This window comes from Mobula hypostoma, chromosome 7 (assembly GCF_963921235.1).
Source record: "Mobula hypostoma chromosome 7, sMobHyp1.1, whole genome shotgun sequence".
Taxonomy (NCBI): Eukaryota; Metazoa; Chordata; class Chondrichthyes; order Myliobatiformes; family Myliobatidae; genus Mobula; species Mobula hypostoma.
Window position 1 is genome coordinate 168,601,549 of NC_086103.1, and position 15,341 is coordinate 168,616,889.

Consider the following 15,341-nt stretch of genomic DNA (forward strand, 5'->3'; position numbering starts at 1 on the left):
ATATAGACCCCCATTCACTTCCCTCGCTGCTCCTCAGCTGACCTTTTAATTCCATCGCCTCGCGTTTCTTTGGCTCTTCGGGGTTCGTAGATGGCGTCTATTTCAATTTGATTGTTTAACGGAGTTATTAGAAGAGAACCACGCTTCTAAAAAATTCTCATGCCTGCCTCATGTTTGCCACACCAACCACTGCGCACTGAAGATGTCACCGCGACTGGTGATGAAACGTCCGCATGCTGATTGCCAAGCTCGGTGAGCAATGCAATATTAAACGCCTCAACCCGAGCTACCAATATAAACCACCCTCCAAAACAATTGTAACCGTTTCATTGTATTATACAACGGTGGGGTCCAAACTAGATTATCTACATGACATTTCTTCTGCAAACACTTCACCCTCTAATTCTGGTTCTGTCAGCATTCAAGGGGGAGAATGTTGGCAGGCTTTTCTCTCCCATTCATTGTTTAACTGCCCAGCACTGCTCATTCGCAGATAAAGCACTGCTAGATTTAATGATCCAGAATTTTATTATGTCCATACTCTTCTGGATGTTTAGTTGATATCTGACTGTTGTAAGATAATATTCAGCCGTGGTAGATAAACTGAAATGGTCGAGTGGTGAGGAGGTGTTGGCAATGAAGTTAGAGAATGGAGGACTAGAATTGGACTGCAGTTGATAGCCACCAGTATGGACATCTAGTTTGAGCTGCTTTGGTCTGCTCATAATCTATCCCATTTACCCGGGAGGTAATGCTACACAACATTGTGGGAAGGGGACAGGATAAAGTATTGGGACTCTTCCTCAAGGATCTTTGGTGACCATTATGTATGGGATGATGGATCTAGGTAGATCTTAAAAGAGTTCAAACAGGATTTACTCTCATCAAGATTGATCTTTCACTTATCTCAGCCCACGCCTATCAGCCATATTCTTCCATACTCAGTTTAAATCTCTATGCACGCTACCAACCTCTTCTTGGTTGAGACCACTCATGTCAATTCAACCAGAAAACTGCTGTCACTGCTTCTTTTAAACAACATTCAGCATGGGAGAATACAGACTAACGAAGGGAAGGCAGAAGATGACGTGACGGAATCAGGAGTTTATTTTTTGTCCATGTCTGGCTTATTGTGATGGAACTCGTGGGGTCGAGAATCCAAGGACACCTCCCATCCGCACACACTGTTACTTTAAGCCTCAGTGAGTTTGTTGCTTATCTGGGAATAATTATGGATAATCATGGGCATTGGTTGGGAGATACAATCCTGCAAGGGGAATGGAGGCAGGTTATTGCTTGACAGATTTTCCAATTAAGAGGTGTCCCAGATCAGCCTAGAGCTGGGAAGTGACAACCCCTTCCTGTTAAGACTGTTATTAACCACTGTTTACAAGAGCTCCGTTTAGTTCTATTTACCACACTGCTATTGTGGACAACCTGTGCAACACTACCATCGCTTCTTATCTGGATGGTGTGAATGTACACCCATTAGTGTATAATATTACAATAATTCTTGCACAAACACCTTATCAGTGTGAACTTGGAAACCTTGTAATATTTGACTTGTAAATCTTGTACATCTTATAGATCTTATTTTTAAGGTAATTTTTTTTAATACTTTCTTCTTTTCTAATATTTGTATAGCTGTGCACTGGTAATGCTACTGTGACCCTGTAATTTCCTTTGGGATCAATAAAGTATCTAGCTATCTAACTGTCATAATGAAGAACATTTTACAGAGTGCATCACTCTTGCCCAGGAGAACCGTGACTCATTAGATCACCCGAGGGAAATTAAAATGCTGTTGTCTAGCTTTTAAAAAAAGCAATCCAATAATCTTATAGACTATTACCGATATCAGCCTTTTCATTTGATTAGTTGATTGAATTTTAAACTCTATAGCTGCCTTGAAGGTATTTGAATACAGAAATAAAATTATCTATTAAAACCGGTGGATCTTCAGGTGTGAAGGCCTTGGGTCGGAGGGAATTGGCTTGGCGGGCAACTTGGCCAATCAGATTAATTACTCATGGCCAGGTGAAGGCAATAATGGACAAGGGCAAGGCAGGCCAGCGAATGGCCAAGCCTTGTCCAACAGGATGGAGAACAGGGTCAGGTCAGGAGTACCTCCACATTCCCTTCAATCACTCTGATTAAGTCAACTTTAATCTAGCCCTCATGCAGGGCAATAACTGACAAGCAGCCCAATGAATGGCCAGATTGAGGGATTTGGTATGTCACCAAAGCCTCTAGCAAATGTCTACAGATGGACAGTGGAGAGCATTCTGACTGGTTGCATCACCCCCTGGTATGGAGGATCCAATGCACAGGAACAAAAGAGGCCACAGAGGGTTGTAGACCCAGCGAACCCCATCACAACACGATCCTCCCCACCATCCAGGACATCTTCAAAAAGCAGAGACTCAAGAAGGTGGCATCCATCATTAAGGACCCTCACCATCCAGGACATGCCCCCTTCTCATTACTACCATCAGGAAGGAGGTACAGGACCCCGAAGATGCACACTCAACATTTTAGGAACAACTTCTTCCCTTCCACCATCAGATTTCTAAATGGTCCATGAAGACCATCTCACTATTCTGCTAAAGCAATTTTTATCTTTGTAACTTAAAGAGTATCTTTTTATGCCTTGCCCCATACAGCTGCTACAAAACAAATAAAGGCATCTGTTAAGTCTTGCGAGACCATGGATCTGCGCCTGGAAAGTCTTCACTCTCCAGGGCACAGGCCTGGACAAGGTTGTATGGAAGACCAGCAGTTGCCCATGCTGCTTGCAAGTCTCCCCTCTCCATGACACCAATGTTGTCCAAGGGAAGGGCATTAGGACCCATACAGCTTGGAACCAGTGTCGTCGCAGAGCAATGTGTAGTTAAGTGCCTTGCTCAAGGACACAACACACGTTGCCTCGGCTGGGGCTCCAACTCATGACCCTCAGGTTGCTAGTCTAATGCCTTAACCACTTGGCTACGTGCCCTTACACACTACAAAACAACAAATTTCACAACACATGTCAATGATAATAAACAGGATTTCCTATGTCTCAGAATCCATGTCAGAATCCCAAACATGGATGAAAGGAGGAGAATTGTGGGCAGTAAAAACTAGCTTCGGTAACAATTGACCATGGAGTCAGAAGAAAATTTGATTTTGATTTTACATGCTCCAATCTGTATTCGTCCCTCGAATGCGACAATGTCATTGACTTTTCATGACTTTTCATGAAGCTTGGCGCCGTTGAGAGTAGAGCAGCCATTTGGATGGTTCTCATCCATTGTTCTTAACATCTATTCACTCCAAGTATGGAGCACAGAGACTGTAGTGTGTACCACCCACAAAATGTACTGCAGTTTTTCCGACAGCATCTGCCAAACCTGGGCCTTCACCATCATGAAGAATATGGCACATCGCCTCCAAGTCTCTTGCCACCCTAACCCCGCAACACACTGCCAGAAATTTCTCCTCGCAGAGACTAAATTCTGCAACTTCCTGCCCATACGTGTGGTGGTAGGACAATGAGCAGAAGCAATGTAGCAGTTCACTGCCCTATCAAAAGGCGACAAGCAATGGTCAATATACACTGGCAATACCCAATGACACTCAGACCCCACAAAGCATTTATGAATACACCTTACTGTATCATTTGCTCCATTTTTTTGCCCCAAGTGGTTACAACTTCTGAGGTTTTTGTTGCAATAAGTTAATCAAATGAAGGATATGTAACTTTCTAAAAATAAATTCAGCAGTAAATATCCTTCCTGTAAATAATCTTCAACCGTTTATATTTATTAGAGAACTTTGGAATGATTTACAGGAAAGAGCAGCTAGTACTTACTTCGCATGCTTGAGGACTTGTCAGGCACCGTGCAATTGGACCACACCAGCCGGGCAGAGTAGCTGTGAGCGGGGGACCACTGTGAGTTAGCATTGGCTTCAGATAACTGGAGGATTATCTGTTCAGGAAAAACTCCAAAAACCACAAAGGAAATTTAAATGTTTACTGAACTCCAGACACTTGGCATCGAATCGCAGTGAAGACCATAAGCCCTTAAGACTCCCGTAGGAGAATTAGGCCTACTCGGTCTGCTCCGCCATTCGATCATGGATGATTCATTATCCCTCTCAAACACATTCTCCCGCTTTCTCCCTATAACCTTTGATGCACTGACGAACCAAAACCCTATCAACCTAATGACTTGGCCACCATGTCCATTTGTGGCAATGAATTCCACAGATACACCACCCTCTTGCTAAAGAAATTCCTCCTCATCTCTGTTCTAAAGGAAGATCCTTGTACACTGAGGCAGTGCTCTCTGGTAGTAGACTCTGCCACTATTGGAATCGTCCTCTCAACATCCAGCCTATCTAGGCCCTTCAATATTCAACAGGTTTCAAAGACACTCCCCCTCATTCTTCACAACACTAGCGAGTACAGGCCTGGGGTCATCAGGGTCTCAACCCGAAACAGGAATGTCCATTTCCCTCCACAGATGCTGCCCGACCCGCTTTTGCTCCACATCCCAGCATCTGCAGGCTACTAGTATCTCCTTTTAGAATCGCGCATCTTACCTGGGAGATGCACTTATGACGAATTTCACCTGCTTTCTGACATTTTCATTACCTCTCTTAGTCTCCATCCTTTCTATTAACTCAGTGTGACCCAAACCCCTTGGAGATACCAGACCCAGATTAAACAAAAGGATGGTTCCCAATGCTCTATTTGCCCCTGTGGAATGCCGGCTGGTATCTGCATTCCCTATGGTATTGACACTGAGAATCCAGCACTTTGGGGACAGGGATCAGGTGGAGAACGGCTACATCTTCATTTCAAACCTTTCCCCTTTTAATATCCGCGCTGGTCTCCAATATGCTGCACACAAATAACCCAGTATTCCCCTATCCCTGTTGGGGGAAGGACAGGATGGAGGAGGGGTTCTTGGTCAGGATATCGGCCATGGAAGATATAATGGTCGACCGTAAGGTACACCGTAGGAGGAACACAGACCTTTAAAATCTGATGATCTAGTGACCAATGCATAGCAAGCAAAACAAATGCAAAAAGCGTCTTTCGGTGCACTGCTTAATAACAATGCATCAAGTCAGTTTGTGTGTTGAAGTTGTTGGTACTCAATTAAGAATTTTGTATCAATACGTGAAGCACTGCACTGTCGAGAGAAATTCATTCATTCTGAGAGCGTACAGATGTCACCATTTGCTACATGGAGATTATTTTCCCAGACTGACGGTCACCGTGCTACTGTTCTCACGTGCCCTGCTGCTACCGAGAAGAGTTCCTCTTTCCAAGAATCACTCTGCCACTTTATCACTTGCAGTCATCTTATGTACAAATACTCCTGCACTGAGTATCACTTTATGTATATACAATCAGTCTATATGGCTAAATTCAAACAATAACTTGTACATTGTATTTATAGGATGGTGTTTATGCACATATTTACTGCATTTTATCATTTGGTTCTTTATGCAGCATTGGATCTGAAGTAACTATCATTTCCTTTTCCTTTACACCCGTGTACTGGCGAATAGCAATAAATAATCTTACATCCTGAACAAACAAAGACTGAAAAACAACTAACGTGCAAAGATGACAAATTATGCAATGAAAAATGAAATAATGCTGAGAACTCGAGTCGCAGAGTCCTTGAGAGTGAGTCTGTAGGTGGTGGACATAGTTGCTGAGGTGAGTGAAACAATTCTTCATGGTTTTAAATGACAGCCCCTGGCTTTTCAAAACAGGAAACAAGATGCTCTAGCCACCCAACAGCCAGCAGTAAACAAAAATATGCAAACTTTATCGGAACTGACACGCCATTAAAGAAGTTGCAACCTGTTGGAGAGTTTAGTAACAACATGTGAGAATACATTGTTCTGAGAACAAGTACTGTTTCCATGGCAACCCTGCATCTGTTCAGTCCAATGAACTTGAACATCTGTAATACAGCTGTGCTACTACAAGACTTCTATGTAAAAACAATCACCAGCTGGTATTTCCTTGCATTTAAAGGGTTTGATCACAGATGAACTAAACTTGCCATATACATTTACATGTATTAGGAATTTGCTGTGGTGTGTTGGCATGACATGTAACAAAAAAAAATCAACATTCAACAGATATACAGAATAAAGAATGATTAAAAAAATAAAGTTACAAGTCCATATATGGAATAAAATGTGCATTAAATACACAATACCATAAGCTGTTGTAAACAGCATTATAAAAACACACACAAAATACTGGAGGAACTCAGCAGGTCAGGCAGCATCTATCAAAATGAATAAACAGTTGATGCTTCAGGCCAAGACCCTTCTGCAGCACTGAAAAGGAAGGAAGAAGAGGCCAGATTACGAAGTCTTTTAAGGAGTTTACAATGCCATGCAGTGACTGAGGTGGGGTTAAATTTTGATTAACATCATATAAAAAAACTGTCATATTGTTTTAAAGACAAGTTGCAGCTCGTTGAGACAATTTATACAATGTTTATAATGTTGTTTTGAAGTAAGAATACAAAACAGGATGATATACACAACTAAACATAGATCACGAAACACTACTGGAGAGAAGCAACTTCGATCATCTGTGAAGATGTCTGACGTCCTCATACGACAATATTACTTTATAACCAATTGCCATAATTTGTTCCATCTGCTTCATATTAACTGAAGTTTATCCTCTAAACTTGTAGGTGGAGAAACATTCAAAATGACTGAACTGGAACACGCTATTCAGATTCAAGGAAACAGGAAAACTCCAAAGATGTTTATCTCATTGATGCCAAGTTCCCCTTTTGTTAACTGAAACGGTTCTTTCAACCATGCCAGTTTATTTTTATATTCCAAGCTGAGCCCACTTGTTATTTTGGCAAGAATGAGAACATATTGAATCTACTGTACAAACAGAACAAAATCCTTTCCAAAGGAGACTGACAGGGAGGAGCAGGGCAACAGAACCATCTAACAGCTTTTATTTATTCATAATCACTTGCCAAAAAAGCAAGACTATTCAGGCTGAGGTGCTTTTTCTTTAACAAAAGGCTGCAGTGTTAATGACACGGCAATGCTCAGACCCAAGGAGAAAAGAGTCTGTGCTCTAGCCTCAGCCAACGTCTCATTAAGTAAAAATGAGCCTCTCCAGAAAGGGCTCTGTCTCTCCCCCCCCGTCCCCCGACCCCCAAATAAACAAATTGAAACTGGCCAATTTCAGAAAGCAAACAGGACTAGGTGAAACCTAGACTGTATAGGCTAAATGTGTAGACTACTTTCTAAAGGGGGAGCCAAATTCAGAAAAAAGAGGTGCAATCGTAAGGTAGGCAAATGCAATGTTAGCACTCATTTCAAGAGGATTAGAATATAAAAGCAAGGATGTAATGTTGAGGCTCGACAATGCACTGGTCAGACCTCTCAGAATTAGGGAGTATTGAGAGCAGTTTTGGGCCCCTTATCTAAGAAAAGCTGTGCTGGCATTGGAGAGGGTCCAGTGGAGGTTCTCAAGAATGATCCTGGGGATGAAAGGGTTAATGTATGAGGAGTATTTGATGGAATGGCAGAACAACTTGATGGGTCAAAGGGCCTAATTCTGCTCCCACATCTTATGGTCTGAGCTATTATATAAAAAGAGAACGGTTCAAGGGCATTCCCCTGTTGTGTTAAAATTGTTTTTTTTCTGTTATTTAGGTATATTGAGTCTGGACCAGCCGGACAAAAATGTGTGAAAGAGGAAATATTACATTTAACTCAAAGCTAAATTCTTCAAAATTTGGGGAGGGAATGTTAAAAGAGTGAGAGCCATGCCCAGGCATCCATTTACATGACACAAAAGTGGTCACCAATCTCCCAAATCAGGGACCTCAGCAGCATGGAAAACATTTCTTTTTGTTGCAAACATCTTGTGTTTTAAAAATTGAAGAATCAACGTTTTAGACCATGAGGCATAATAGCAGAATTAGGCCATCCAGCCCATCAATTCGGCAGAAGAAATAATCCACAGAACATAACTTCATTCACATTGTTATCAATGGTTTTATCTTCAAAATACAACAGCTAAGTATTAGATAACACTTTATAATGTCTAATTCACCTGAGGGTATGGTTTTCTGTTTCACTAACTGTGGAAGTCGTGAAGAAATTCTAACAGATTCCTTTCCCTCTCGTTAGAATGTAGAACAGGTTGAAAGGAACAGGGGCACCACAGGGAACCTGTTGTCTGGTCTTTAATATTCAGCAAGAACATTAGATCAAACAAAACTACATCTTTTTTTATACAAAGCATCCAGACTGGTTGCACCAACAGCCTGATATGGTTACACCAATGCCTAGGAACAGAGCAGTCTACAAAAAGTGGTGGGTAAAGCCCAGTCCATTACAGGCAAAGCCCTCTCCACCACTGAGTACATTTACAAGGAGGGCTGCTAACGTGAAAGCAGCGTCCAACATCAAGGACTCCCACTCTCCACGGTTACGCACTCTTCTTGGTACAGCAATAGGGCGGGATGATCCTTTGGTCTCATGCCACAAGGCTCAGGAACGGTTATTACCTTACAGCCATCAGGCTCCTGAACCAGCACTCCACTTCACGCACCTCAAGTCATAACTGACTTGCGTTCATCAGGGCACACGTATAAATATATATACGCACACATACACACAGTATGTTTATATGCTTACCGTAATTTACCGTTTTCTGTATTGCAATGCACTGCTGCCGCAAAGCAACACATTTCATGACACATGGCAGTGATATTAAACCTAATTCTGACTGTGCTGTATCGTTAAAAATGAGTTTACTGATAAAGTCATTAAATTGCTGTGTAACATCGAAAAAGAAGTGATGTTAAAGACTGTTCAGTATTAACATCCAAGAATCTGGAAAAGTCAGGGGAGTCACTCAACGTAGTGACAGAGACAGCAGAGATGGATAGGTATATGGACAGGTAAGGAATGGAGGGTTATGAGCTGAGTGCAGGTCGGTGGGAGTAGGTGAGAGTAAGCATTCAGCACGGACTAGAAGGGCCGAGATGACCTGTTTCCGTGCTGTAATTGTTATATAGCTACTATTCAGCTTTAACACAAATCACCAGGGACAAATTTCTGTTGGGTCTTAAAAGAGCATGGGGAAAAAGACCTGAGTGTGACTTTTGAGACAAAGGAGTGGGATAAAATTTGCAAAAATGTAAAAACAATGTCAAGAGACCCGAGGGTGTGCCTTATTCAGTTTAAGATTCTACACTGTTTTTATTGGACTCCAGCAAGGTTACATAGATTAGGGTTGGAAAACACCCCTGAATACTGGCTCTGTGAGGTGGATGAAGGGGACTCAGTACATGCCCTCTGGTCCTGTCCCAGAATTCAAGAATTTTGTAGTATGATACATAAGTATATTGGTGAAGTTTCAGGTATTCAACTTCCTTTCTGCCCCAGACTTTTTGTCTTGGGAGATGCACTTGGGTTACTTGGGGATAAACACTCTCAAAATTGGATCCAGACAAGTATAATGGTAGGAAGACAAATTATACGTAGAGGCTGGAGGAACTTGGGGGGGCCATCATTTCAGGAGTGGGTCACAGATATAGCCAAAGTGGCAGCTTTTGAACACACGTCTTACAAACAGTTTGATAGATTGGACATCTATACACAAAAATGGGGCAAATTATTTAGGTTTCCTGGGGGGGTTGGGGGGGGGGAAATAGTGGTGATTGTAGTGGTGAAGCATATTGCTGAATGGCAGCCCTTTTTGTTATTAGAGGTCTAAATAGACACACATGGTTATTATATTGATATTTATTTCTGCCATTTTTTTTAATTTTATGGATAATTTTATGGTTTGTAAGCTATGATTTACATAACTTCAACACTGACTCAAGGGTTCGGGGAAAAATTTGTAAAAGAATTCAGTCACATTTAAATCATAAAAAAAAAGAATCTGGAAAAGTCATCTAGCCCTGTATCTCTTTCACCAATCAACTTCCCAGCTCTTTAATTCACCCCTTCTCCTACTCATGGACTCAAATCCAGAAACAACATTCATAAACATAATCAGGAGCAATCCAGCATTTTAACCCAACTCCACTATTCGCTCGTGAAAAAGTGGCTTCAGCTGTCAATTCCCCCTCCTCCATTTCAGTCCAGCTGATCAAGAAACAAGCAACTCGGGAGACCACAAGGATCAGATATTAGATGTGCATTTTTGAATTTAAGAGAGGCTACAAAACATAGCCTACAATTAGTAGAAAGACTTTCAATTCAACCTACCCTCAATTGGAACTAGGTCAATGGTATCCTCAGTCCTGGGATACAGAGCACAGTGACCAAACCTCAAAGTTTCCCATGGAATTCAGACAAAGGAGACACGGAATTGTCAGGGAAAAGGATACTTGTGGTCAAAGCTGTACCACAGCCTGAAGAGCCATGCACTTTCCTGCTTCGTCCTGCTAGTCCTTTCAGGGTGTGTAACATCCTATGAAGACAGAAGAAAACAAGCATATTTTTACGAAGTTTAAATGGCAAAATATTAATCAACAATACTTCACATAACAAAATTATTCCAAGGAATTTTGCAGAGAAGCGCTTGGAGAAAGTGATATTAAGAGAGCTATCACGAGTCAACAGGGAGTAATCAATAGTTGAAAGACAGCTGACAAATGTGGCCAGAGCAGCATCTATGGAAGTGAATAGAGTCAATGTTGCCTGATCTGCTGAGTTCCTCCAGCATTTTGTGCGTGTTACTCTGGATTTCCAGCATCTGCAGAACCTCCAGTGTTTATGATAACATCATAATTAATGTCTCTTAGATAGGGACATGGACAAATGAAAAATGGAGGGCTATGCAGGAGGAAAGCACTGGATTGATCTTGGTGTAGGTCAAAAGGTCAGCAAAACATCGTGGGCCAAAGGACCTGTACTCAGCTGTTTGGTCTATGTTCCAATGATGGGACAAAGTTGGAATTGAGTCCACGCGAGTCCAGGAGCTGCCAGGAGTTGGCAGTGGCAAGTACAATTGTGGCATTTAAAAGACATTCGGACAAGTAGATGCTCAGGAAAGGTTGAGGGATCTGGGCCAAATGCAAGCAAATGGGATGAGCACATTAAAGAAATTGGTTGCCATGGATGAGTTAAGCCAAGGGCCTGTTTCCAGGCTGTATGACGGTAGGACTCGGTTCCCCTTGTATACTTTGTCCACAATTTTATTCCTGTGTCTTTGCAAGCTGAACACAGTTTTATAGGGAATAACTTCTGTCTACTTACTCCAGCTAAACCAGTCAATTTCCTTGGTATTCTCAATATAAATGTGCAACAGACTGGGTATGGCTTTAATACCAAAGTTTCGGCAGTGAATAGAGTTGGCAGCAGAAACAAGGCCATTAATTGATGTTATGTGATCTGCTCTGTAGCAAGTTTAAACCTTTCATTAGTACCAGTGAAGGAATCAGATACTGTACTTCGAACAAATCAAACAAGGTCACCCAATCCCTCCTTACGATGCTGCCCTCAAGGATTGTAACAGATGTTTTTGTCTAGTCTTGATCTTTATTGCTCCATCATAGTTTCCATTGTCAGCCTTCACCATAACTTGACCTCAAACAGATTTCGTTGAAAATCACTGTACTACTATCAAAAGTCTCCTCAAAAATATTTTTCAGCAGAAGCAACCCTTCCATCTATTTCGAATTCCATCATGGCCAATTTAAATCTCAACTCCGTTAGCCTATTTTTTGCTTCACACTCTCACCTAACAAGAACACAGCTGCACAGTCTGGAGAAGATTAACAGGGGTGGGGTGGGGGGGGGGGGGAAATAAGATTTAGGCATTTACCACACTGTGCGTGGAGTGCTTCACATTCTCTCTCATCAGGCCTTGCTTCAGCTTAAAAGATGACACTCCTGCTTTCTGCATTGCACGCAAGTTTTTTTCTCCATTAACTATACCTTCACAAAATTACACACAGTGGCCACTTTACTAGAGGCCAAATGGGGGCCTATATAACACTAGACCACAAATATTTTGCTTTCTGAATACTTTTGGGTGCACCTTATGAACTTAGGGCTACTGATCATGAAAATCACCATGAAATTTCCCTATCACGCACCATTTTTTAAAATGGCCTGTATTTGTTATTTCAATTCATAATTCAAGTCAGATTAACTGATGCAAAGATTAAGAAAGGCATTCTTGTTGGTCCACAAATCAAACAGGTTATCAAAGACAGGTAATTCAAAGAACTTCTAGAGGGACCAAAGAAAATCACATGGAAGGCATTCAAGGATGTTGTTGAAATTTTTCTTTACAACTACAGAGCACCAAACTATGTGCAGCTGGTCGACAACACGCTTCGAGCATACAAAACCATGAAGTGCAACATGTCACCAAAGATTCATTTTCTGCATTCCCATTTAGCCTTCTTCCCTACAAATCTTGGTGCTGTCAGTGACAAGCATGGCGAGAGGTTTCACCAGGACATTGCAGTCATGGAGAAACGGTATCAGGGCAACTGGAATTCATCAGTGTGGGCTGATCATTGTTGGCTGCTTAAGCGAGAAGCCTCAGACATAGAGTACAAATGAAAGTCATCATCAAAACTTTTTTAGCTTCGTTTAATTATTGCAAAGCCTCAGCACCATTATGCAATTATACTCAATAAAAGATATTTTTTGTTTCTCCAAATTCCTAATGTGACACAAATAGTCTGAAATTATGTGTTCAGCTTCAAGTGGTCGATCATAAACAAAAGAAATTCTGAGGAAGCAACACTTTTGGAAAAGGTTTGTTGTCTAGTGTAATGTAACCATTATAAACAATTCTGTGTGCCATACATTGTGGCCACCACAGTAGCATAGCAGTTAACGTGATGCTATTCCAGCGTGGGGTACGTCAGAGTTCAGAGTTCAATTCCAGCGCCACTCTGTACAAAGTCTCTGTACATCTGTGCGTGGATTTTCCCTGGGTGCTCTGGTTTCCTCCCACAGTCCAAAGGCGTACCAGGTAAGTTAATTGGTCATTGTAAATTGTCCAGTGATTAAGTTGGGGTTAATTGGGGTTGTGGCAGCCTGACTCAACTCTGCACTATAACACTAAATAAATAAATAATGTGAATCTAATGGATGTAAGGCTACAGGCCAAATGTAGGTAAATAGGATTATAAATACAATGGTTGTCATGGAGACAGCAGGTTGAAGGTTATCTGACCATGAGGCCCCGGTTATATATTTCTCTCTACACTAGACGGGTTCTCAGTTTCAAGATTGGTGGGTCAACGTAGTAAGCCAATCAGGAATTTAACAGAAACATCTATGTTCATGAAACATGGATAAGATTAGCATTTATCACCAACCATTTTAGATTCAACTCCATTGATTGATCTGGAGTCACGTATATGACTAACCCAGCTCTAGATGGGAGACACGAGGAATTCTGCAGATGCTGGAAATTCAAGCAACACACATCAAAGTTGCTGCCTGGCCTGCTGCGTTCACCAGCAACTTTGATGTGTGTTTCTAGATGGGAGATATCCTCTGACGTCAAGTATCAGCAAAGCGGGGTTTTTTAATGTTCATCCATGGTCACTATTTACTTTTACTGGATGCTCCTTTCAATCCAGATTTTAATTTAAATCCCACAGTTACCACAGCGGGATTTGAATTCATGATTCTGAATCAATCCAGGCTTCTGTCAATGACACTCCTTTTCCTTGCATTTTCTAAATGTGGGAATCGAAAGAAAATGAAGCACTCAAACATCACAGTAAAATTTGGGTCAACTACCGACAGGAAAGGTATCAATAAGATTGAAGCATTATGGAGAAAGTTTGCAAGGCTGTTGTCAAAACTCAAGGATCTGAGTTATAGGGAAAGGCTTGATAGGTTACGATTTTATTCCCTGAAGCATAAGAGAATAAAGGCAGATTTGACAGAGGAGTATAAATTATGAGGTTTATAGATACAGGTTTCCCCTGCTATCCTAATGTACAGCGTTCCTATGAAACCGTTTGTAAACCAAAACGGCATAAAGCGAAGAAGCAGTTACCATTAATTTACATGGGAAAAATTTTTGAGTGTTCCCAGACCCAAAAAATAACCAAATCATACCAAATAACACATAAAACCTAAAATAACACTAACATATAGTAAAAGCAGGCATGATGTGATAAATACACAGCCTATATAAAGTAGAAATAACATATGTACAGTGTAGTTTCACTTAACAGAATCGGGAAGTTTGAGCCAAAACCGATTTGTCAAAAAAAATCGGCACTTACACCCATGTGCACGTCACACATTCGCACGTCACACATGCGCACACACCTGCCCACGCAAGGCTTCATGGTCATAGTAGTCTTTGTCGGGGTAAACACAAGTTTAAAGTGAGCGTCTTTTTTCGTAAAAGCGAAAATCCTCTTTCGGTTAACGAAAACAAGTACTAATGTCGATCTTTCACAAAAGCGAAATGTCGTAAAGAGAACGTTCGGAAAACGGGGGACACCTGTAGGTAAATGCAAGCAGGCTTTTTCCACTGAGGCTAGCACTAGAGGTCATGGGTTAAGGAGGAAGGGAAGAATGTTTAAGGGAAACATGAGGGAGACTTCTCCATTCAGAGGGCAGTGAGAGTGTGAAATGAGCTGCCAGCACAAGTGGTGGATGAAGGTTCGATTTCAAAATTTGAAAGGTTTGGATAAGCACATCAATGGGAGGGGCACTGAGGGCTATGTCCAGGTGCAGGTCGACAGGACCAGGCAGAATAGTAGTTTGGCTCGGACAAGAGGAGCCACAGTGCCTGTTTCTGTACTGTAGTGCTCTATGACTCTTAACACACCCCACGTTCAGATGGTAACCAAATTTTAACTTAGTTCTTGAACACAGGATATCTTCACCCAGGGCTGAAAAGATATTCCAGACATCCATTGAGAAGATACCTAGCAATTCCTGGTAACCCATCTGTCCGTGTCTGGGTTTAGTGATTGTGCTGTTATTACTTACGCCTTGAATCACTTGGAAGCTCTCATTGTTGGGTGCAGGATCCTGGTCTGGATCAACTCCAACTCTGAAAGGGAGATGCACACAGATACAAAGATCAGACAGGAAAGTCAAATTTACGGCACGTCTGCATCAGTGCACCCTAACTGAAAGATGCAGTCACACAGCAAAGTACCTGTAAAGGTTTACGACCAAATGATCCAATCTGCCATGCAGCCCTGAGGTGATTGATAACCTATTACAGTACATCCATTGCCACAGCCTTAAATTTAAGTCAAAATTCAAATAAAGAGATTTGAGAACTACATTGTATTTGAGTCAGTCAACTGGTGAATGGATTT

The 15,341-nt window shown here is 41.6% G+C and overlaps 1 protein-coding gene across 3 annotated transcripts in view; it reads right to left on the reverse strand.

Annotated features, from left to right (window-relative positions):
- slc9a7 (solute carrier family 9 member 7) overlaps nt 1–15,341 on the reverse strand; it is a 164,884-nt gene that overhangs the window by 5,359 nt on the left and 144,184 nt on the right. For all 3 annotated transcript variants that reach the window (XM_063054540.1, XM_063054538.1, XM_063054539.1), the window contains 3 exons: nt 15,004–15,067; nt 10,407–10,489; nt 3,854–3,959 (listed from right to left, as the gene is read on the reverse strand). In XM_063054540.1, coding sequence (XP_062910610.1) covers nt 3,854–3,959; nt 10,407–10,489; nt 15,004–15,067 — 253 coding nt within the window. The remainder of the gene's footprint in view (nt 1–3,853; nt 3,960–10,406; nt 10,490–15,003; nt 15,068–15,341) is intronic.